The sequence below is a fragment of the Mchenga conophoros genome, linkage group LG23 (assembly GCF_057382185.1).
Source record: "Mchenga conophoros isolate Kocher_MC1m ecotype Shallow Benthic linkage group LG23, M_conophoros_male_GT1.1, whole genome shotgun sequence".
Taxonomy (NCBI): Eukaryota; Metazoa; Chordata; class Actinopteri; order Cichliformes; family Cichlidae; genus Mchenga; species Mchenga conophoros.
Window position 1 is genome coordinate 15,493,863 of NC_140547.1, and position 23,451 is coordinate 15,517,313.

The 23,451-nt window shown below is 40.5% G+C and overlaps 1 protein-coding gene across 3 annotated transcripts in view; it reads left to right on the plus strand.

Moving 5' to 3' along the window:
* Positions 1-7,631: 7,631 nt before the first annotated feature.
* Positions 7,632-23,451, plus strand: part of LOC146546905 (pre-B-cell leukemia transcription factor 1) — a 63,121-nt gene continuing 47,301 nt past the window's right edge. For all 3 annotated transcript variants that reach the window (XM_085263825.1, XM_085263827.1, XM_085263826.1), the window contains exons 1-2: positions 7,632-8,240; positions 9,083-9,156. In XM_085263825.1, coding sequence (XP_085119951.1) covers positions 8,053-8,240; positions 9,083-9,156 — 262 coding nt within the window. In that variant the 5' untranslated portion in view covers positions 7,632-8,052. The remainder of the gene's footprint in view (positions 8,241-9,082; positions 9,157-23,451) is intronic.

Genomic DNA, 23,451 nt, shown 5'->3' on the forward strand with positions numbered 1-23,451 from the left:
TTAAAAAATAATCAAAAAACCCAGCTATTCCATTTACATTGGATATAAGTTGGGATTGCTGAAAGATTCAGGTAATATATTCACGCGTGCAACCAGTTGTAGACGAGGGTCACACTGCAAAGAAAGATGATCAATAACATTGAAATAATAAAAAGAAATAATACTTAAAGTTAGTTATCTGACACACTTACAACAGGGCTTACAAGACTACCACACTTACAGTTATTTAGTATGGTAATCCTTTTTTAGTCTGTGTTAGAGAGTTTTGCTGCTTATCAAGCAGAAAGGCAACAGAACAAAGTCTGTTCGGTCTAAACAGGTCGGGTACATTATCCGTGGAGGTTTTTGATTTGATGCAGGTCTGGGGTCTGCGAGTCAGAATGTCCAATATCTGAGATTCCAACCTAACAAAATACAGAATACTTTCCACTGCCCTGAGATGAAACTAAAGAAAGGAAATCCCCAAAATATCAAAGTTATAATCTGCCTTGTTACATAATAAACCCTTGTTGCAACATGCCACTGAGTATGGTACTGCTACTAAGCCACTGTTAAAACACTGTTATTTACGGAAAGCTGAAACATTTTGTAAAATCTAAAGGAAATAATTAGATAATTTAAAGAAAAATATTAAAACCTATATTGAAAGTGAGAAAATTTAAGAATAGATGCTGGTAATCTACTTCCAATGGCATAACACTAAAAAAAAAATGGTGGAGCATATCACAGCTAATAAAGCAACGGGTAGTTAACATGATTGGGTATTTTTAAAAAGCCTGACAGAGAGTCTTTCAGAAATTAGGATGGGGAGGAGTTCACCACAAATTTTAGAATTTAGGAAAAGAGTGTTTATTTAAACAGGAAGGGTAACTCATGATATTAAGAGTTTCTTTTGCAAACGTGTCCAGCTGGCTCGTAAATCACTTTACGCTTTGCCTAGGCGTAAAGTCCAGTTCACCATTAACTTTTTATAGTTATTTGAACAAGGAAGCATTAACTTAACATATTTGTCCAACCATGGGAGAAGTCAGGGCTCCCAGAGAAACAAGCACAAGCACAGAAGCAACATGCAAACTCAGCACAGAAAGGCCCTGGATTTGCACCCAGAACCCACTCACTGTGAGGAGACAGAGTGCCAATGACTGAGCCCCTCTACTATCTCGATAATAAAATATCAATTCAAAGAATCTTATAATACCTATAGCCACAAGTTAGTGGGAAAAAATTCCACTGTTACAGCTTTACAAAAAGGAAAAAAAAAATGCTGCTGGCATCGAATTCAGATATTATTAAAAAGAAAAAGAAAAAGTCTTTGTTGTCTTTGATCTTAGGAAACCAATTAGGTTTATATTTACAATTTATTTGATTTTCCAACTTTATTGGAAGGAGATTTGTAAAAGTAAATAAAGTGTGTTGACTTGAGTTTGTTTGTCATGGAGTAGTTTGTCTGTCAATCTGCTGGTTGTGTCCCAGGTTTCCGCTGTTTATCCACCCATTCTCACATCTATCTTTATCCCCAGTCTGTAACCAGAGGCTCGAGCTCTGAAAAGGTGCATGTGAGATGCCTGTGATACACTACAGTGACAGTAGTTGAGCAATGGGCCTGTCTTGTTCTGGTGCCCCTGCTGAAGCACAGTTCCCCTTTGTTCTGTGATGTATTGATCCATTCAGACCTCCTCCCGAATGTACTCCACTGGTGTTCACTCTGCTCAAACCAGCTTGTGCCATGGATCTTCCTCTAATGCTCACTCTCACTCAGCAGCAAGAAACAGAGTCTGCGCAAAACCCAAAGACTAAGCTCTCCACCACAGTTCTTACTCTAGTAATAATGTTAACAACAATTAAAAACGTGCTGTTTTTTAAAGCTACCCAGCCCTTACACTTTGTTGTCCATCTTATCATCTGCATCTTTAGAAGACTACATCATTTTTATTCTCTCCACATCAACGTGTCTTAAGATGCAGAGGCATTGTTTGGAAAAAAGTTCATTTGAAAATCTTACAGTCTCACTTTATATTCTCTCATAAAGTGAATGCATTTAGGGCCGTTAGTGCTACTTGCCAGGTTACTCATGGTATAATTAACATGCCATTACACTTGCACCCATAGTAACTCAGAAGTGTTACACAGAGGCAAATCTTTCATTTATTAGGAATAAAACAAAACAGATAATAATGATGAAAAGCCATCTGCAGTAACTTTTTTACATTTTTGTGGCCTTGCAGTTGTCCGAATCAACGTGTGTTAGAATCAGCGAGAGGGTTATGTGTTTGAATCTGTTCCATTAGAGCTGCCTCCACACAGCCTAAAAGCTGTGCAGGATGAAAGGGAGGATTTATCTGCACAACCTCATCACATGATGTGACCCAGGGCCTGGAGCAGAAAGGTCTCTCTCTCAGGTGCCATGGAAACCAGCCCACCTCTGGCTGCTTGTCCTGCTTCGTCCTCCATTCGCCCTCTGTGCTTCTCCTGTGGAGGTTTCTGAGGCCTGTTGAATGTCTGAGTTTTTTAAAAGGCTATTCCAAATCTGTAAGAATTTTAACACATGCTTTTATGAATCTCTAAATTTCAAATTTCGCAAAATTTCTAATTAAAAAAGAACAATCGGATACTAATGCTCTAAATTGTCATCAAGTTCATCCTGTTTCCTTTAATTATCCTTGTGATAATGAATTATGTGTAGAATGGAACTGGCCACCAGTGGCAACATGTAAACATTGTCATTTCACTGTATGTCAGAAAGATTACTGCTAGAACTACCCAACCAAATTTCATGAAACATGGTGGAGAGGTGAAATATTGACAAAAGAAGAACCCGTTAAATTTTGATGTGGCTTCAAATCACTTTCTCTAAAAACAAGGAAAGAAGACGCTCACTCCGAAGTGGACTTCTAGTTTAGGAAGCTAAGCCTGTGTGTGTATACAAGGTGCTATGACTCACCCTGCATGTCAGAATAAAATCTAAGCCATTGATAAGGAACTCTCTGTAGACCTTTCTGTAGAAGGAGTGGTGAGGCATAGATCGGGGCTTTGAGCACGGTGGCCTCGGTACTTATGAAATGCAAGAAGTTAGAACCATCAGGGCTCTTTCTAGAGACAGTTGTCTGAACCACCAAGTAGGCAGGTCCTTAATCGTGGAGGTCACCAAGAACTTAAAGGTCACTCACTGCTTAAAAAGTCAGTTATGATAGGACCTGCTGGAAAGATGTGCATCTCTGCAGCACTTCCTCATCCAGGTAGTGCAAACAGACAAAAGCAAATCTAAGTAAAATACAAATGACAACCTGTTGGGAATTTCTAATTGTATTATGGGAATGCCAAGAGCTTTAGAACAATGATTTTGAGGTGGGCTTGAACTAAAACTTTTGTTAACAAATAACACCAGACACCACCTAATGCCGTGTTGCCTCTAGATTGAAGTATGCTGGTGGTAGCATAATGCTATGAAGGTACTGGTCAGTGGTGGTGGTAGGGAAACTGGTCATACTGAGTGCATGAGACTAATAACTGGAAAAGCCAGACAAAGAAAGAAGAAAGTCTGCTCAGCAGCGCAGACAGTGTGAGATTGCGCAGATGGTCCACATTTGAGTGTAATCATGACCAAGACAGCTTGGAAATGTCTTTGGGTCAATTTTCCTGCTGTTCTTGAGTGGCCCAACTATAATCCAGAGTTAAACCTCACAGAACATCTGAAGATAGTATTTCTAACCAAAAATACTATCGTAAAAGCTGCTGTAATTGCTCCCAGAGGGGCTTGAAATGACTGAATTGATATGTTTGTATATGAATAATTTCAGTTTTTGATTTCTAGTTGATTTACAGAAATGGCGCAACCCATATGGAAAAGAAATAGTAAAAACATATATGATTTACTCATGAAAGTGGCCACTTTCTCATTACTTTCATATTTTTTTTTAGTAAGTATACAAAACATACAAGTTTCATTGTATAATTTTTCAAGGGATCTTATATGTGTTTTCACTCTTGTATGCTTTTCATACAAGTTTCATACAAGACAGATAAAAACTTTATAAGATTTATATATATCTTTTCCATATGGGAAGACCCACTATCTCTTTTTGATTTACTGAATTTAGATTAACAGGCAGTCTATTCATTATTATATAAACTGTGCAAAATCCAAAGGCTGAGGATACTTTATGAACCAACTATTGGACTGAGGTTCCACGGTCAAGACATTTTATGTCCGGTTTTGTCCTTTGCTGGTGCTCCTGAGGATCTGCAGAGCAGAGGTGTCAGAGCTGAAGCTGCTGTCATGTCCTACACCTGAGCGTTACATTTGCCACCACTGTTAGAGTCTGCCTTTGTTACTTTTAATAGCTGTGATGGCTTCACAGAATCCCACTAGGGTCGATGGCACTCTGGTATGGAAAAATTCATTCATTCGGCTCAGCACCCCATAATACACTGCTTACATCTCTGCTGAAAATTAAGCATTTTACAGGACATCTATTAGCATTTCCTGTTTCATCACTAGTGTGTAGCTGATCGTGTGTCAGCTTGGCAATAAATGGAAGAAGATCACTGCCAGCTCTGTGATTTGTTTGCTTTGCCATGTAGCCTGAAAGTATCAGCATATATTTAGATTTCTAAATGCCCTGCTAACATAACTTAGCAGATGTTGGGGAGTCATATGGATGTTGGTGTAACAGAGACCCCCTCAGGTATTCTCATTATTCTACTACTGAGCAGATGGCAAGGAAACTTACCACACGTACTATTATCCATCATACATATTCTGCTCCCAATTTACATAGCTGGTGCTTCAAGGGAGCTCCTACAGGGAGAGCTCCTAGCTCCAGGATTGCACTGCAGCTCCACCTGAGGCTTTGGAAGAGAGTCTGAGATGTCACTGCCACTACACCTCAAGCTCAAATATGCTAATGGTTGTACAAAGGAATTCCAATGGGTGCATTCCACTTTGTATATTTTGATTTGAGAGGGAGAAAAATTTGCAGCCTGATGATTTTTAAATAGTTTCATATCATTCAGGAAGTGTTTTACGATGAAACAGCCTTAATAAGATGAATAAAATAGACAATTTTATTACATCCATCACTTATCAGGCTTTCAAATTTCCAGCATGATGCATTTACATGTGGTGGCATTTCAAAAATAAATTAACATTAAAATGCCCCGAAGACCTATTTTCTCATTCAGCTTCTTTCTGTTATCCATGGTCTCCTACACAAGTCCACAGCTGTCTGCCAGAGCTAAAACTGTGTTGTTCAGTTAAATGGGTGTGTTCTGAATAGGCACTTTGAATCAAGCTGTCCTATCAATTGTGACTGTCTGAGTTTAAGTATTATCTGATTATCTATAGTTTGTGTGTGAGTGCGTTTTAATTCCAGTCCTGATTTGTGGATATTTTGTAGTGAATATTTAAAAGGAGCCAAATTTAGTTTTTGATTACTAGTAGCACTATGGGGCCAGTGTATTTTTACATAAATTCCAGTTTTGTTTGGTCTCATGCACACACACACACAGCTGTACAAGCTGTGCATGTACGCGCAGCAAACGTCAGGGCTGAAAATTGAAACCAACATGTGATGCCACAAACTGCTGTTCCTCAAATAGCCACTTACGGCTGGCTCCAAAAAATAAATATATAATAAACAAGTCAGTAATATGCATCCTTATTTCAAAATGCTTAGATATAGAGTGTAAATAAATATGTGTATAACTGACTACACAATGTACACTTTTTTTTGGTTTTTTTGGCACACATCATGACTTTTGGAGAGACATTGTTTTTTAGGTTTTTATTTGTTAGAACTATAATTCCATTATATGAAGTAGAGACAGCAGATAAATCCAAAACTGGCCAGGTCGAATCAAACAGTATAGATGTATACACAGCACTACGAACCTGAGGAATATTATATAAATTCCACTGGAGGGTGTACTGTCCTTTTACGTTATGAATTATTATGGTTGTGGCTACTTTGACTGAAAGTTAAGAATACACACATGGCTGCAGTCGGCACAGCAAAGATAGTGGAAGACATATATATAACTTTCAGGAGAAAATCCTTTTTAAAAAATAGATTTTGGGGAAAAGTAAAAAAATAAAAATAGCTTTTCTCATTCAAATATGTTCATTTCTGGCTCCGAAAAACTGAGATGACCAGCCAAAATGCAAAAACCACCTCTTCATAACTAATGGCTGATGGCAGCTATTCATGTTTATTTATACTATACATATAAAGCTGTCAAAGCTGTCAAAGGGCTGAAAAAGACCGCTGAAGACCAAAGATAGACATACGAACACCACATGCTTTCCTAAATGGTCAGTAAGGGTGTTTTTGCAAATATTTTATGAAGAAAAATCTAGAATGAATTTGAATGAACTCAATGCGATTTGGTGATTGACACTGAATGCAATTTTTTTATTTTTAAATTTTGAGAAAACACTACTTTTAACATACTGATGATAATGCAATGTATTCATGCAGGCTTCAGGGTTTTGTTTTATTATATGAAATGTGTTGGTCGGTCCACTAATGCACTGGCTCAAGTGCACATTGTTTGCAAAGATTTGCAGAAATGTTTCATGCTGAATTGAATTCAGAGTGGAGATGAGTTTGCAAGTAGCTGTCTTTTAACTCTGCTTGTAATAAAACACCAAGACACTCTTATGTATTAAAATACGCTCCATTTTATGTGTGTCACACATGTATACATCCAGGCCAGTGATTTGCACAGCACTGTCCTTACTTTAGTTCCACTCTGGAGCTCTTTTTGCCCCTCCTCTTCTGCCTCCTTCTTCTCTCTTCCCTCTGAAAGACTCTCAGTGGTGGAGGGAAGCAGCAGCAGTGAGGCAGCACTGGGCCTGAAGGGCACTTTTCAGCCTGGCCAGACACACTCAGGCCTTGCTGCTTGGCTGCGCAACATGGGTCACCGCCTTACATTAGGAGGACCCTGCCAAAGTCAGCCAAGCGGAGCCCTGCAACATACCTGAAAATGAATGAACAAAGTCGCTGTGCCTACTGCAACAAAACAAGCATGTCTGACTGGGAAGTCAGTTTCTGATATCAAAATGAAATATTAATGACATCAGAAAGGTGTTTTTCATAATGCGTCTCATCAGTAGATGGATTTTTCTAGTCGTAAATCTTTATGCACATTATCTATCTAATATTTATAACAAATGAGAAGGCTGGCCAATAGTTTTGATTGGTGCCCCTTATCTTGGCACAGCATGGAGATGAAATGGTCTCCACGGGGCCAGCTGGGGCTCTTGTTGAGGTCAGAAGGAGAGGCTAAAGCAGACCTCTTATTATTTATTTGGAGTTCAGGCTCTATCCATCACTGCGGGTCCTCAGAGTCTCCCTAGTTGTAAGGCAGCAACCACATCTTCCAGCTTCTCCACTGAATCCCACTCTTACAGTCCAATGATAGACGTTTCACGAGAGGCACCTCAAGGTGGGGCTAAATGGTCTTACAGTATATTCCCAATCATGTCGCGTAGGCGGAGTCTGACTCTCATGCTCTTTGCTATGTTGCTGCCTGCCCAGCTTCTACTATAGCTTACATGACAAAAGCAAGGGGATGGAGTGAGTGAAATAAACCTACACTTCGTGTTTCTCACAGCCACTTTTTGGGGGGTAATTTAGCAGGGAGAGGGGGGTTTGGATCTCTGCGCGACATTACAAGAAAACGCGCATGTTTAGTAGTAGAAAGCAGCTGCCTGTCTCTTTTACGCATATCCTACTCCAGTGAAGGCAGCAGCAGTTCAGATCAGATTTCACATTCAACCCCGACCAGCTGAGAGAGGGAGAGAGAGACAGCCAGAGAGCAGGAGGGCTCGTTTCTCCGCTTTCGTCTCCGAAACCCCCTTTTTTCCTGAGCGCCACTGACCGTTCCAGCGAGGAAAAACCCGGGTGTGCGGCGCAGTTATCGGGATTTTTTTTATTTTTATTTTTTACCTCCCTCCCTCCTTTTTTTCTTTTATGTATTTTTGCAGGATTTCAGCAGCGAGAGTACCACAGAGAATTAGATAAGAGGGGAGAAGAAGAAGAAGAAGAAGAGATGGACGAGCAGCCGAGGTTGATGCACTCTCACACGGGGGTAGGCATGGCAGGGCACCCCGGCCTGCCGCAGCATATGCAAGAAGGCACCGGAGGAACGGACGGTGACGGAAGAAAGCAGGACATTGGAGACATTTTACAGCAAATTATGACCATCACGGATCAAAGTCTGGATGAAGCCCAAGCCAGGTAAAGGACACACGCTGGTTCGCTGTCAAGAGACGGCGGCGGCAAAGTAGATAAAAAAAAAACTAAAATTAAAAGATGGTGAAATTAAAAATAAAGAAACAAATTCTAAATATATGCGCGGACATTTTCAAATTTCCTGAGCGCTACGGCGAAGAGGAAAGTAGAAACGTAAAGGCGGTGCGTTTCTGTGCAAAAGCCGACACAACCGATTTTGCTCCAATTAAAATAACTCGACAGCCGCGCTTCAGCAGAAAATTAAAGTGTGTGAATATGGCGTTTATTGCCAACGTGTCGCCCACTGAGGGTATTTTTGAAACACTTTTACTTTAGCGCAGTCAAGCTGCTTTTATTAGTGCACTCAGATAAAGCTCATCATTTATTTCTAAATATGAAATGGAGTAAGCGAGTAACAGCCCGCGCTGTCTCTGGAGTGTTGTGCAGTTCACAGCAAATGCAGAGCAACTTTCTTACTTGTGATACATAATTCAGGATTTCACCCATCTTGTGTGTTCCGCCTTAAATTCAGCGAAGATGAAGTTATGCATTAAAAAAAAATCTTTGTTTTTGTTTTGTTTGTTTTTTAAATTGATGAACTATAATGATATAATTTTATTTTCTTAGTGTAAATATTGGAGCGTACATAAAGGTAACTATCAAAGGGTTTATAGCACATGTGTACACATACAGCTGTTAATAATTTACTTTTTTCCCCTGTGATTGCTCTGCAGCGTTTAACTGCTAAATTAGTTAAATCGGTAGTTTCTAATCAGTAATTTAACACAGGATAAAATCTATGCTTTTCCTTGCTGTGGTTTGCTCATAAAGCCACTTTTCTGTTTCAGGAAACACGCTCTGAACTGTCACAGAATGAAGCCAGCTCTTTTCAATGTCTTGTGTGAAATCAAAGAAAAAACAGGTATGTTCATACTAATTTCGCAGGAGTGTGTACCACTGCTCTGTCGCTGCCTCCAAATATCCTCACGCAGGTGAAGGGAATTCAAAAGTGCACACACTGTATTATTAAGTAGCTGAAAAACCCACAGAGGCACAGTACCTGCTCTCCTTATCACCAGAGTCTAATTTGCTATTGAGGCTCAAATTCACGTTGGAAGGCTCGATTCAGTCACAACACAATTCACCATATAAATTTCAGTGACATGTAAGACATGTGTTTCCTCATGTAGCGCCAAAGTCTGCGTGTTTTAGCGGTTTCACAATAGGAACTGTGGACAATTACCTCCAACAGTCCTTATCAATTATTGTGTCAAAATATGAATGAGGTTCTTTTTTGATGCTATTGTGGAATAATAGAGAGTATTGAGCAAAAATTGTCACAAGCACGTTGATGTCTCCCCTTGTGAGTTAACTGTCAAGTCTGCTGAATACGTCTCTTTCTATTATGTATTGTGTCTCTCTATTAAAGCAGTTGTGAGAGAGCATGTCAGCAGAATAATTGCTAGGAGAGAAATAACGTAACATAGGAGGCGTAAGTCATGTTTCCAAATCATTCTCCCTGTGACATTTTTGAAATTGGCACAGAGAGAATTCAGTGCACTTCAGCTTGATAGCGTGCACCTCGTCTTTTATTTCCTTGTCTTTACACCGATGTGCTTTAGGACTCTTGCAAACTTACATTGTTGAGATACCGAGTTGCCAAAACCATGGCAGCAAGAGTCAGGGTTTCTGTGTTTCCCACTCATTAGTACATGACATCAAATGGAAGGGGGGGGAGGGGGGGGGAGAAGATATTGTTTCATTGTCTCCAAAGTTGCACTTGCTTATACTTGACCTTTGTGGTAGCGGTGATTGGTGCTGTTTGTGTTGTTTCTCGTGTGTGTGATCCCACCCTCGCTTGGTGCTTTCATGGATGTTTTCATTGAGGCTTTCATTGAAGATCACCTCGCTGCTCACCCCCCCCCACAAGCGTGGCAGTTTATCTTGAATCGGCCACTGCCTCAGGAGAGAGCAGGGGGGCCTTTTGAAGCCTGCTGGCTCACTCTCAGTTTTGTTGTCTTGGTAGGTTTTATCGAAGGGGAGTGACACAGTTATGCATAGTGTTTTACTCCCTGGCGCTTCTCGGAGTTCATCTAAAGTTCGGCTCTTCTGAGAGTACAAAGTAACTTGGACCCCTTCCTGCCTGCACTCCCTTTTGTTTTCGCTTTCAGCTGGTAACCTATAAATACAAGGTGCAGCATAAGGAGCTGTGTGCTGGAGATCTGGTGCCTGTCGTGTTATTGTAGTTTTTTTTTTTTCATTTTATCCAGTCAGCTTTGTTCTAGTTTAGAAAGAAACATTTATGCAGTTTCTACTAATTCGGATACACTTTAAATGCCACAGTAGAAATAAAGCTCAGAGATTACTACAGCAAAGAGTAACTGTGCATTTCTCCTTTCTCACACCTCAGCTGTGCAGTCAAGTTTAGTGTAAATAAAGTATGGAGTGTGAAAAACACTTCCTTCCATGTAACACATCAAGTCACTGACAGATTAGGCGCCATTATACAAAGGTTGTGCCCGCTCTTTTGACTTAATCCTTTCAATAATATTTGCCTTTCTTGATGAGACCAGCAGTGTGCATTTGTACACGATGAGCGATATTATGAATGAATATTTCTTGGGTCAGTTTTTGAATTTCAGCTGTAAAAGGCTTCTCTGCTGTGTTGTGAAAAAGTCGTAGCTTGTTGCTCCATCTAGTGGTTTTCCCTTCTTTTGAAATCTAATTAAAGTAGTGGAATTACTGAGTGTTTAATATCTTTTTTATTGTAATGTAATTGAAGTTAAGAATTTTTTTTAATGTACATTTACACAAATCTGAGGCTATACTGGCAAAACAAAGTAGCTGAATTGGCTTTTATGTTCAAAGGTGCTTCAATGTTTACTGTAAAGTGTAAATTTGGTTCTTTTTACTACATTTTTTTGGCACACCTTTTTGCTTAGATGTTCTTCACATTTCAATATTGAAATTACTACTAAATCAGTATGAGCCACTTTTAAATATTTCAGCGCGCAGCTTTAGCAACTGCTCGGAGCTGCAAGTGTGCGGCTGTAACTTTGTCCTCAGTAACCATCAGAGTGCAGAGACAGTGTGTATCCACAGAGCTGCTGTTTGCTTGTGTATATTTTCCATCCCTGGAGCCGCTGACAGCACCTGCAGGACACAATGCCAGTGCTGATCTAGGGCCTGAACTTGTGACCTGCTCTGTGTATTTTTACTGGGAAGAAGTGAGCGATGGCCAACAGAAATATTGTGCAGTATAAACAAGCACAATAGAACACCGACACCAGGGAGGAAAAAGAGGAGGAAGGAACACTTTATTTAAACCAGTGTTTTTAGTTGCTTTTTTTCTTCCTTTTTTGACAGGCAGCGGCTCTGACTTTACCCAGATTCATTCCGGGCATATTTGGGCTGTCTATTTTACTTCAAAGGAATGCTGTTTTCCTGATGCTGTGTGTGTGTGCGCGCGCGCGTGTGCAGCATCATACATTAATAAGAGGAGACAAAGCATAAAATATATAGAGCATATTAATTATATGACTGTATTTATCTCAAATGTGGAGCAAAGGTAAAAGCAGCACAGCTTCTCTGTGTTAGTGCTCATCGTAGCTGTGCCGCTGAGCTCTTGTAGTTTCACATAGATACTTTCCAAAAATATGTCGTAACAGTTGGACTCCACTGCCATTGGACGATATAATCTTTACCTCTCACTAACCGATTTCTTTAAATTAGCAGGGTGTCAAAGGTGAATATATCAAGTGAGCTATTTATTTGTCTATTAATGTATCTTTATCACAGGTATTTGTAAGGTGCCCTGTTTTTTTCTTGGGCTTCTCCTTTACTTTTTTATGATTGATGAAAATGCCTCTTTAGATAAGCAAAGGCTTGACAAACTGATTTGGAAAATGAGCCGCCTTGACCTCTGTAAACACTTCATCAACATCGTAAATCTCTGGCAGTGTCAAACAAAACCACTCCTTGACTGAGCTGCTCAGTAAATGCGCTGCGCTGACTCGCTGTTTAATTTTTTTCCTCTCAACCTCAACAAAAGGCCAGCTTTCTCGTGGCCCGTGTTTGTGTAGTGTAAGGTTTCAAGCCTAGGGGATCCTCCATTTATAAAAATGACTAGTCGAGTGATGTAATGTTATTTTTTGAAGGGTGAAAATAGGGTGTTTTATAGAGGGCAGCCGAGCAGTGTTTGACAGGATGAAATGAGCCAGAGGTCTGATTATGGAAGGTGCGTGGAAGCCTACACTACATTGACTTGTCAGACCATTCAGATGCTTGGCATCTGCCTATTTGTATTAGAGGCTGAACTCGGCTCAGCTCTGCACATCACTGGCGAAACGCTTTGAAGCAGCCTTCGAGGTGATCGGGTATGATGTAACCTTTAAAACGTGATACAGCTGGTGCAGTGCTGAAACCGCTGGTCAATACTTAAAAATTGGTAAGATGACAGAAAATCTATCACCGCTGGCATTGATATGTGATCAATCACCTTTAAAGCAACAATACAAGTATGTCCGACGTGAGGATCCATTTATAAAAGGAATATCTTTTGCTTTTTTGCCACTAAATGGCTTTTGTTATTGACTGTTTTTATTAATGAATTGGTTAGCTTTGTGACTTATTAGAAATCAGTGACTTAATGCAGTTTCATGGGATCAGTCAAAAAGTATTCAATTTACTGTAATTTAAGAACAAGAAAAGGAGTAAATTCTCCCATGCGAGCAAACAGAGTTGTCGATTTATTGGTTTTTTATACTCAAACAATTACTTTAAACAGGTCTCGACACATTTCGATCAGCCGATTAATCAAATAATTGACGAGTCTTTGCAGTTTGCCGCAAAAGAGAGATCTGAAAAAAATCTTGGAAAATTGTGATCACCTTTCAGTCCACTAAATGAAGCAATTGACAGATCAATCACAATTAAATTGTTTATGAACTGTTTTCTTGAATATGTACCTGACTGATAAACTGACGGTTTGGTCTATTACATGTTAGAAGGTTGTTAAAAAAAAGGAGTTAGCTGAAGGCTCTGTTTTCAGGTTACCAAACTGATACACATGGACTTGATATATGAAATAGCCACATTACAGCAGCAATTAAGCGTTTGTAGGGCTTGTTGGGAGTCACTGCAAGTGCAAAGCAGCAGGTAGTAACAGTACACATTACCTTCCGCGTACTGTATTACATGTCGAGGTGGATGTCACGGGGCCGTGCCTCCCCTCTCGTGATCGTCTCCCGGTGGACGCAGATACGTGCAGCCTTTGTCTCCCTCTTATCCTTCCTCCCCCGTGCTGATAGAGCAGCATCCAGCAGGAGAGAAATGCCAAGCTCGCCGCCACAGCTGTTTCCCCAATCGCTCTGCTTAATCATCCACTGAGAGAGAGGAAGAGCTGAAGTCTAATTCTGCTCTGAGGATGTCGACGACTGGGGAAAATGTGTTTTGATTAACCAACATAAGGCAGACTTTTTTTTTCGGTGCTGCATTTGATGCAGAATCGTAATCACAGAATCATCAGCGAGTGACAGCATTGTAAATGGCGAGCTAATACCATTACAGTATAGAACAATGTGGTTACATTATACATTATGCAAATTGTCAGTCGCCTAATTGATACATGTTAATCATATTAAGGAGCTTAATTATAGGAATCTTAGTGTGCTGCGATTTGGTAATTAACACTGACATCACACGTACAAGGAAAGTGATCTATTTTTTTCCAGGACACATTTCTCTTCTCATCCTTGTGAAAAGGAAGCAGCAGCTCTACATCGTTTTTATATTTTTGAATTTCCTGAACTGATGAATGATTTTCTTCCTCTCTGCTGAAGGCTACTGGAATGCAGTTTGTAGAAAAAATTACATTTAGCTCCCAGCAGCTCTGCCAGTGTGGAGATTACAGACTGAAGGCGAGATCCAAGCAGACTTGTAAAAGAGCGCGGGCCTCAATCTTTTACCTGAATGTCGACTCCTGCGCCTAAATATCACTGTTCTGCCATTTACCTCGATCAAGGCTCTCTTTGCAATCTCAGTCCCTGCAGGTTTGCTCTGCCTTTTTTTATACTGGCCTCCTTAATATGTTACGAATTTAATCAAGTCTACAAATTTGTTATGCACGTTAAATTGAACATGCAATGGCACATTCGAATGTGGTTGCCATACCAACCCCCCAGGAGTTCATTTTCCATAATGTAGTGTTTGGAATCTCATTTCCTCCACTCTCCCCTGCTGCTACTTGCAGACGCCACCTCCAGGCTTCCACTGTATGTTCGCCACGAAGGAGGCTCGACTGCCACAGCTTTCAAACACTGGAGGGAGGGAGAAAAGAAGGAGAGAGGGAGAGAGAGGCCTCTCTCCACGTAGTGGAAATGACACAAATTAATATACACTACTTAAACCAGACCAAGATTAATGGTTCCCTTTCGCTGCAGCTTAGTCCCACTGTCAGTTGCCGGGTGCTCGTTGGACAAAATCAACACTAATCAACATTTATTCCACTTTTGCCCTGGGCTCTCAGGAGTCTGGCAGGACTGCCTGCCCCCCCTCCCTTACCTCCTCTCTTCCCTCCCAGCAATCCACCCCTCCCTCCGTCCGTCTCGCTACGCTTTTCACCTCTCATCCAGCTCCTCCATACATCACCCTCCTCACACCGCTCGGCTCCTCAGAGAAGAGTGCGCCCCCTCCTATCAGGCCACATTAGAGTCATGATAGATTTTCTCTTTTCATTTGCATCTGATATTTAACACAGCAAAGCAGTTGCTCTGTCACTTTACAGTACAAGCGTATGAGCGCGTGCACGCGGGCTCTTGTACGCGTGTGTCTTTTTGAAGCAGTTGGTAATCTTATCTGCACTCAGTCACCACTGCATTATGGGAAACAGGATATTCATTCACTGCTCAGTCAGGAGTGTGTATGTGTGCACGTTTCAAGTTGTGTATTTATACAGCACTTCATTTGCTGGAAAGTAGTATTTTAGATTTCCCACCACCAGTAAACTGAACTCCGAGGTGTCACGTGTGCATTTTCCGAGTATCCATTCAGCTTATCGTGCGCGTCGTAAATTTCCCTTTGATTTCAGTGACTGGCACTCGGATCTGCTGACTCTTCTTTCAGCTCCACCATCAGCCTCGCACAGCTCATAATTGGCCGAGCTAATGCAGGTCACAATTCCACTGATGCTGCACGACTCTTTGTCATTCCACCAGCTATGATAAAAAAACGCTCACAGGGGCGATTAATAAGAAATATGAACAAAATTAAACAGCATCTATATCCTGACTGTAACTATGGGGCAAACATGGAAAACATTATATCTTGACTGAGGCTCATGCTGCTGCAACTTAAGGAAATTTTAATGTTTTCCTTCTTGTGATTCTGATGCTTTGGTACATAATAGTATTTATTCATGCAGTGTGATTTTTCCACTGGAAGTTTTGAGGACAGACAAAGTAATTCAACCAAAGGAAGGAAATAATGAGGAGAACTACATCTGGATGATGTAACGATTCACCATCATTAAATTTTAGGGACTGTTAAAATTGTTGAAAATTATTACATGATCCGATAGTGTTATGGATATTTCTGGTTAATCCATCAGCAGTAAACCGAGCACTTAAAAATTCCAGTTTAAAAATAATTCCTGACATTACTTCCTGATATCTGGATATATAGGACTAATGTTAATTTAGCTGATGTGGTTGTCAGATGCTGTACCTCGAGCACTTCCAGGTCGTATAACATAACATTTTTAGATTTGACACAATACCTGTAGATGGAAAAATCTTAAATATACAAAGTCATGCAAGTAAGTTTGTTTCCATAGTTGTAAAACACAACAGCCTACTAGTAATATTAGCATGCCACTATAGATGCACCCACTGCTGTTTAGATTTCTAAAAGTCTGATTTCCTCATTCCATTTTTTTCCCCAAATCCTGTTCATTACGTTGTAATTACAAATTCAAAACATGAGTTGGCGGTAGGATTGCTGTCAGTGTTGGAGCTAATAAACATTAAAGAAGAGTAAGGCAAAAGAGAAAGAAAAGAGAAGACCTCAGAACCAGTTAACTGATTGGCAGTCATGAAGATGAGGAAAGAGGAAATGCTACACTGCCAGATTACTGACTTTACAGAGTTAGCATCATGAGAAAGCAAGTTTGGAGACATTATCCAAATCAGTTCCCAACTGGAGTGATTCCAATTAGTGCCTGGGAGATGTGACATAGGTTAATATGATCACCAGAGAATCATTTATATCTGAAGCTGATTGGCCAGTTTTTAACCATGAGTTGTCAGCTGTGAAAGAATTATTTCTTTATGATAAGTTTCTTTAAGTTTCAAATTTATAACAAAAACAAAAAAGACAGATGGGAAAAATAGACCTTGGCGTTGGATATTGGTTAAGCTTATTTCAAAGATTGACATCAGCCCAGAATTTCTCAGTTGGTCCTTATTTGTCACTCAAGTAAGGTGCTGAAACACCCCCCCCCACCCCCACCCCCTCCCTCCCTCAGATCTACAGTCCTCTTTTGTGTGCGTTGTTTTCACAACCATTTGGATTTTCATTCATCCAGCTATTGTCTTACCCACTTGTTCCTATTTAGGGAGCTGGATGTGCTGGATCTATTCCCAGCAGGCATTGGGTGGGAGCCAAGGAAACACACTCAGCGGGTGAACAGTCCATCACAGCAGTTCAGATTTTATTAATGTCCAGTAATCTGAGGTGGAACCCCTACTGCGACAGTCTCAGATTTAGAATCTGCGTGTTGCTTTATCCCCCTCTGAAGATGAAATTGTGCAAACAGCTGATGCCTCTTTTCCTACTTTGCCAAGATATTCAGCGCAGTGTTGTCCATCTTGTAGGACTGCACGGCCAGAGGCATTGTCATGGAACCAACTGGCCTCATTGAAGTGACACCTAGTGCTTTGTCAGCTTTGTGTCTCAGGTGCCAACCTGCGCTTCCCAAAATAAACTGTCATGCAATGTGGCAGGACAGAAAAATGTAGAAGGAGCATGTTGGGGCCCTGTGCCCCCCTGAAAGGAAACAAATGTTCCATAGCAGAAATGTATTGTGGCTTTGGATGCCTTCCCAGCACCGACACCAGCGACGTGGAGGGAAACTTAAAGCGTGGAGTGTGATTGTCTGCAGCATCAGCAGGGGTCGCAGCAGGTGGGAACGTAGAAGTAAAACGTGAAGTTTCTCTGCATTGACATAGCTTTTTAATTGCAATTATTTCAACTTATTTCATTTCACTGTGGACCTGTTAGAGTTTGACAGCTCTTTGTTACTTGCAGACATCCTCTTCCAGAAATAGCTTATGCTTACTGTAGTTAGCTGCTCTTCCTGTTTTTATAAATGGTCTGTCATTTTCTCTCTGCGGTGCAACATCACACCAGGGAAGTGAGCGGAGGATGTGTTCTTGGTTGAAGTCACTTTCAGACTGGTGTCAGGAGGCTGGAAAGGGTGAGCATGCGGAAAGTCATATGCAGAGATTCCTTACCGACCTCTAAAGTGTGACCACCAGCCGTGTCTGCCCTGTTGGATTTGGCCCTGAGTGTGTGATTCCTGCTAGATCTCGCTGTGGCCAGTGTGTTCTATAGCTGCTATGACATTTTTATGACTAGTGGACTGAAGTAAAGGTGGGAGTCACAAAGGCTTGAAATGGATCTGCACCTCTATAATGAGGAACCAGAAGCTAATCATGCACACAAAGGGAAGGCTTCTGTAGGCTGACAGCGAAAAGTATAATGATGTTTCACTAAACATGGATTGCAGAGCTGGAAAGGTTGTGATGTGAACATTGTTTGAGCCAGGATTGTCTGGAGGAGGAGAAATGGGCTCATTAATACTCTACAAGGGGGTCACTGCTCCATCCAAGCGAGACAATAAGCACTTCTGTTAAAGCCGTGCACCTACTGAGCTCTGAAATGTTACATTTGTATGTTAAAAATTGTTTTTCAGTACAAACAAAACACAAAAGATTTTTCTAAAATTCAAAGTACAACTAATTCTCGAGGCTAATATTTGAATTTTACAGGAAGTCAGCATAAAAGACGTTTTTTATTTCTAATAAAACTAAACCAGTTTGCTAAATCACGTTCGTTTTATTACACTGTCACTGTGACAGCTACACGACTTGACAAATGTAATAAATTTTAATTGATTGAACAGTCCATGGTATAAAACTGAAGATGGATTCATTTTTTACACTTTTTGTTTTAAATAAATATACCAAATAAATCATTTCTAAATGAGATTTCATCCACATTTATCCTGTTGCTCCGTCATACCTTTAGCTGTGATGCTAACGTTGCCAAAGGAATATGAAACGTGAATGTGCTTTATGTAATTCCAATACTAATGTCATGTTTTAGTTGGGTTTTCTTTACCAAGGAATTCAGAATGGTGTTTAGTGTCTACTGTTATACAAGATACAAGAAGCATAACTGGAAAAGGCTACAAAACTAGCTAAAATAAGCTATCTGACAGACTCTGTTGGTAACTTAATAAGAGGAAGTATTTTAATGTTGCAATTTGTCTTGTACAAAGTTACATTTTACAAAGTGAAGTTAGACCGCTGACAGACCTCTTGGAAAACATCAGGTGCAGGGGTCATTGCAGTTTTCATTAGCCTATGATAATCCTACTAACCAATTTTAAAAGAAGAAGAAGAAGAAAAAAAATCCAACCAGTGACAAATCATTTTTGGATTAATTTCTTATTTATTCTAGCAGTATTATTGCACCGTTATTCCAACATTACACCTTTTTTAATTGTACAATTAATCAGCCAAATAAAAAAAACATCAGGATAATAATTGATAATCAACATAATCATTAGCTGTATTTCTAACAGCCAACTGGCCGACCTGTCATTGCTCTTCTAGCTGATAAATCCGCTCTGCTCCTGCCTCCGCTGTAAAGAGATTGTGTTGATAAGTTAATATTCTGACAACAGAGATGAGATAAAGAGGTTTAAGGAGTTTGGAGGATAGTGTAACCTTGATAAAACGCTCATCTCAGTGACACTGATTTTCACCATCCATCTTCATCTGATATGAAGTATGCAAATGGTGGCATCGGCTGGGAGTGGAGTACGGTGCTGTTAAATGGGCCATTTCAAATGTTCTTTGTACCATGCTGACTTCCAAAAAATTCACTGTCAGCCAGCTCAGCGCAGACTGAAATCTTTTTGGAGACACTTTTCCACCTTTATCTTATATCTTCTTCTATTTCTTCCCACTTCCATCCGCCTCGCCCTCTTTTTTTTCTTCCCTTCTCCAGCTTTCCCTTCCCCTCTCCATGCGTGCCATACAAATTAGGTAGGCACTGACAGTGTCAGAATGGCTACTCATGAAATATTAACAGCTTGTAGAGAATTTTACATTGCTACATTTCTCTTCATTTTTAACTGTGTCAGCACAGGCTGTGGAACATTTATTTGTGTGAGTTCAGGAAGGCTATTACCCTAACAGCTTTTTTTTTCTCCAATGTTGTAGATGATATCCATCAACCCTCTTTCCAAATTCATGCAGTCTATCTCACCTCAAATATTTTTGCCTTGCAAATGGAAGTGATTCGATTGTGTTTATTTGTACCTACCGCATCCTGGATACGTGATCTTTGGGTACAAGAGCTTCGATGTAAGAAGCTGTTTATTGCCTTATGAAGCTGGTAATTATCTCCTTATGGGTAAAATAAGAAAAACACTGTGGATTAGACAACATATGGAAGCCTGTTAAAATGTCTGCATGGAAGGTAAACCTTGGACTGACTGTGATAAACAATGAGTCCAATTATAAGTTGTTGAGGATCAGTATTACCGAGCGTTAAAGAGAATCTAAAAGAGGTGCCATGCTTCTCTTGTTTGCCTTTAAGACGGTTGATTTTGCTTTTATTTTTATTTTTTTATCTCTACTGGTCTCCAAGCGCCTTCAGCTCAGTGGGCGGGGTTGGCCTCTCTCTCTCTGCCTTTTTGTTGGATGGCCTCTATAAAGATGGAGCTGTCAATCATCTGCAGGCTTCCCAGTGCTGAGAGGCAGCATCAGCTCTCTGTGAGAGACTGGAACAATGACTTTTGTTGTCACACATGTGCATTTCTGTGGAGGGGTCTGTGGACAGCGTTTTGCCCTTTAATTAAATTCATTCTTTCAGTCTGGAAGGAGTCAAACAGATGAGAGTCTAAATAATTGAACAGACCAAATACAAAGATGGACATACAAGCCATTTTGGGCTTTTTTTGACAGCTTATTACAACTTGGGCAACCGTTTCTCCTAGAAATCACGTTGCTGCCCACAAAGCACCAGATGTCTTTGGATGTTGTTTTCTGGTTGGCCAGTTGTTCCCTTTAAAAACACGTCCATTTAAATCTAAAAATGAAGGTTTAGTAGACGCCCACGTCACACCTAGCCATTGTCTGGCTTAAATCATGTATCTTTTTTTGATGCAACTCTTGATTGACGTTTTATTTGGTTGCGAAACGACTGTGATTAAACAGCCACACAACATTTACTCCTCATACACAGAGTAGCATTACAGATGGCAGCATTTTTATTTTTAAATATAAAGACTTGCTTTGCTGGTTACATCTGCATGCAATGTTATGGATTTCATGGTGTTACAGCTTATTCTGTGTTGTATGGTGAGGTTATCTATCCTCTGGACAGTCTAAACGTATTGTTGCTACATGCTAGTGCAGCATGGTGATGAATGGTGTCTCACAGCAAACCCACTGGCTGCTTTAACCTTGGTCACTGGTTAACCAAATCCCACATTGTTTAGACATCCAGTAAAATCGTCTTCCCAGGTTTTTGGCGAGTGGTGCATAAATGGTTCGGTTAAATTTAGAAGCATAGCATCATTTTTAGATGTATATAGTGATGGAGTCGATTCAAGGGTATATTTTTTCTTCTATCACTATTTGTGGTGTTTTGTTTTATAGAATTTCTATGAGAAAGGTTTGACTTCGATTTCACTTTAGTCTAAAAAATAAATATCCCAATACCAAAATACAGCTAATTGTGGCTAATGTAGAGGTTTGTCTATATAGCAGGAATTGACTGTGGAATAATTGCTTATTATATAAAGAAAAGACATGTTGGAATGCTTCAAAAGTTTTATTTTAAATCGTCATTGTCTCATTATTAGTGTATTTTGCATTTTGTCGTAACTCTATTCTTTAAAATAAATGAATAAAATGATAAAATCCTGAGAGTAGTTTCCTATTTTAGCTAATCTAACGAATTTAAAAATCAGGGCTGTAATACAGAACAGTTACTATTGATAAAAATCAGTTTTACACTGATTTATTATACTGGTCATCGAACTTGGAGTCAGACAACATGTGAAAACTGTGGCATAGTCCGCTAGTATTAATAGGACAGAGTGATGTGACTCACTGTAAAAGACAACAAAAAGGTAAATCAGATTCAGGTGTAAATATTGCTTCTATCATAGTTTTGTTACTTTGAAAAATAAATGGAGGAAAATTAGTTAATGAGGTGTGTCCTCCTCTCTTATTATATGTGGCTGGGGCTTCCTCTCCTCCTGACTAATGATGATGTGTGGCACAGGTAGCTGTCAGCAAGGCATGATTAATTAAAAGAAAAACTAGGCCGATTTGTCATATCGTTCTAACTGTGGTCAGAGAGCAAGGCGACTTGCGCTGCTGCTGCCTTCCCACCCGCCACTGTACCTTGACTTCTAGAGCTTGTTGAGTTCTACAACTGTTTGTGAGAAGTCTCATCAGCTCCAGGGGAGTTTTTATCAGCGTCTCTCTGCTTAGACTGTCTCAGCACAAACCCGATAACAATTAGGAGGCGTCTGCTTTGGAATGGAGCTCAGATACATAACCGTGCCAAGCGAGGCTGACATAACGAACAGATCCAGCACAGAGGAGAGCACTCCTTTGTTGAGTTTGAAGTCTCAGAGAAGCACGGATCCTTTGCCACTAACACAGCTAAAGCCGCATTTGATGTTCAGCGTTTGTGTTTTAGAGGCTCATCCATGCAACATTGATTACCAGCGCTGAGATTCCAGCATTGCTTTCAATGCACGCTGACTGAAGCTTCTCAGCTGCCTCTCACTGCAGGCCCAGCAAAGAGAGCAGGAGTCTTGTTTGTGTTGGACTGCAGTGTTGCTCCCAGCGTGCAGCCTGGCCCTTGTCAGCGGCCCTGTCATATCTGTCTCGGGCCTGTCCCGGCAGCCAACCAAGGCTCCCACGTCACAAAGGCGGGCTCATCCTGGGAGAGACAGGTGTCAGCAACTTCCCCCTTCCGTACCCCCCCCCCCCCCTCCCTTCACCTCTCCCCCCCCACACACACACATTTGTCGAGGCAGATGCCTGCTGCAACAGAGCCTTATATTTGAAGCTGAGCAGCTTGGAAAGAAGGGTCATCTGTGCCACCCATTCACAGTCGCCATATCGCAAGAGACCGCAGCTCCATCAGCTGTGTGAGAGCGCTCGTGTCAGATACGAAGCATCCACCAGAGGAGACTGTCCCGGTCCGAAAGCATTACAGACTGGGGCTGAGTCCTGACTGACTGACACACTGACTGACAGCTTTATTGTGTCCTTTGAGGAACGAGGATAAAAGGCTCTTATGAAGAGGCCTTCCAAACACAGACCGCACTCGGTCGTGCTCGAAAAGAATTACTCGTTTCTTTGTATGCATTGTTGTTTCTTTGTGTAGAGTCCAGGTCTTTCAGCTGACAACACGATTTTCTTTTAATTGTCCAAAAGCAGCTATGGAGAAGTCTGACTAGCTTTGGTTTCAAAGCTTCAGGAATAGCATTTAGAATACTGTGTAACTGTACTACAGTGTAGGTTTGGGCGTTATGTTAAAATTTTCCAATCATCCACCATCGGTCCAGTATACAAGTGTACAAGTACTCCCTCTGTGTGCTCACACTCTTACATATTCATTTAATGTAATAAATTAGTACAAACTGACATATTTGGCTTTATTTTTGTTCTAAATCAGAGAAAACTGGCATCCCTAAGGACCTAAATGAATGAGCTTTGCCAACTTTACATGAGCAGAGATGTGAGGGTAATATGTGTTATTTGATGATCAAGAGGGAAAACCTTAAATATATGGTAGTGTCGGTTAAAAACTACCAAGCTAGCCTAGCAGGAGCTCTGATAGCATGTTAGCTCAGAAACTAGTAAGATACCGGAATACCTATTTCCACACTGGTGCTCTATTC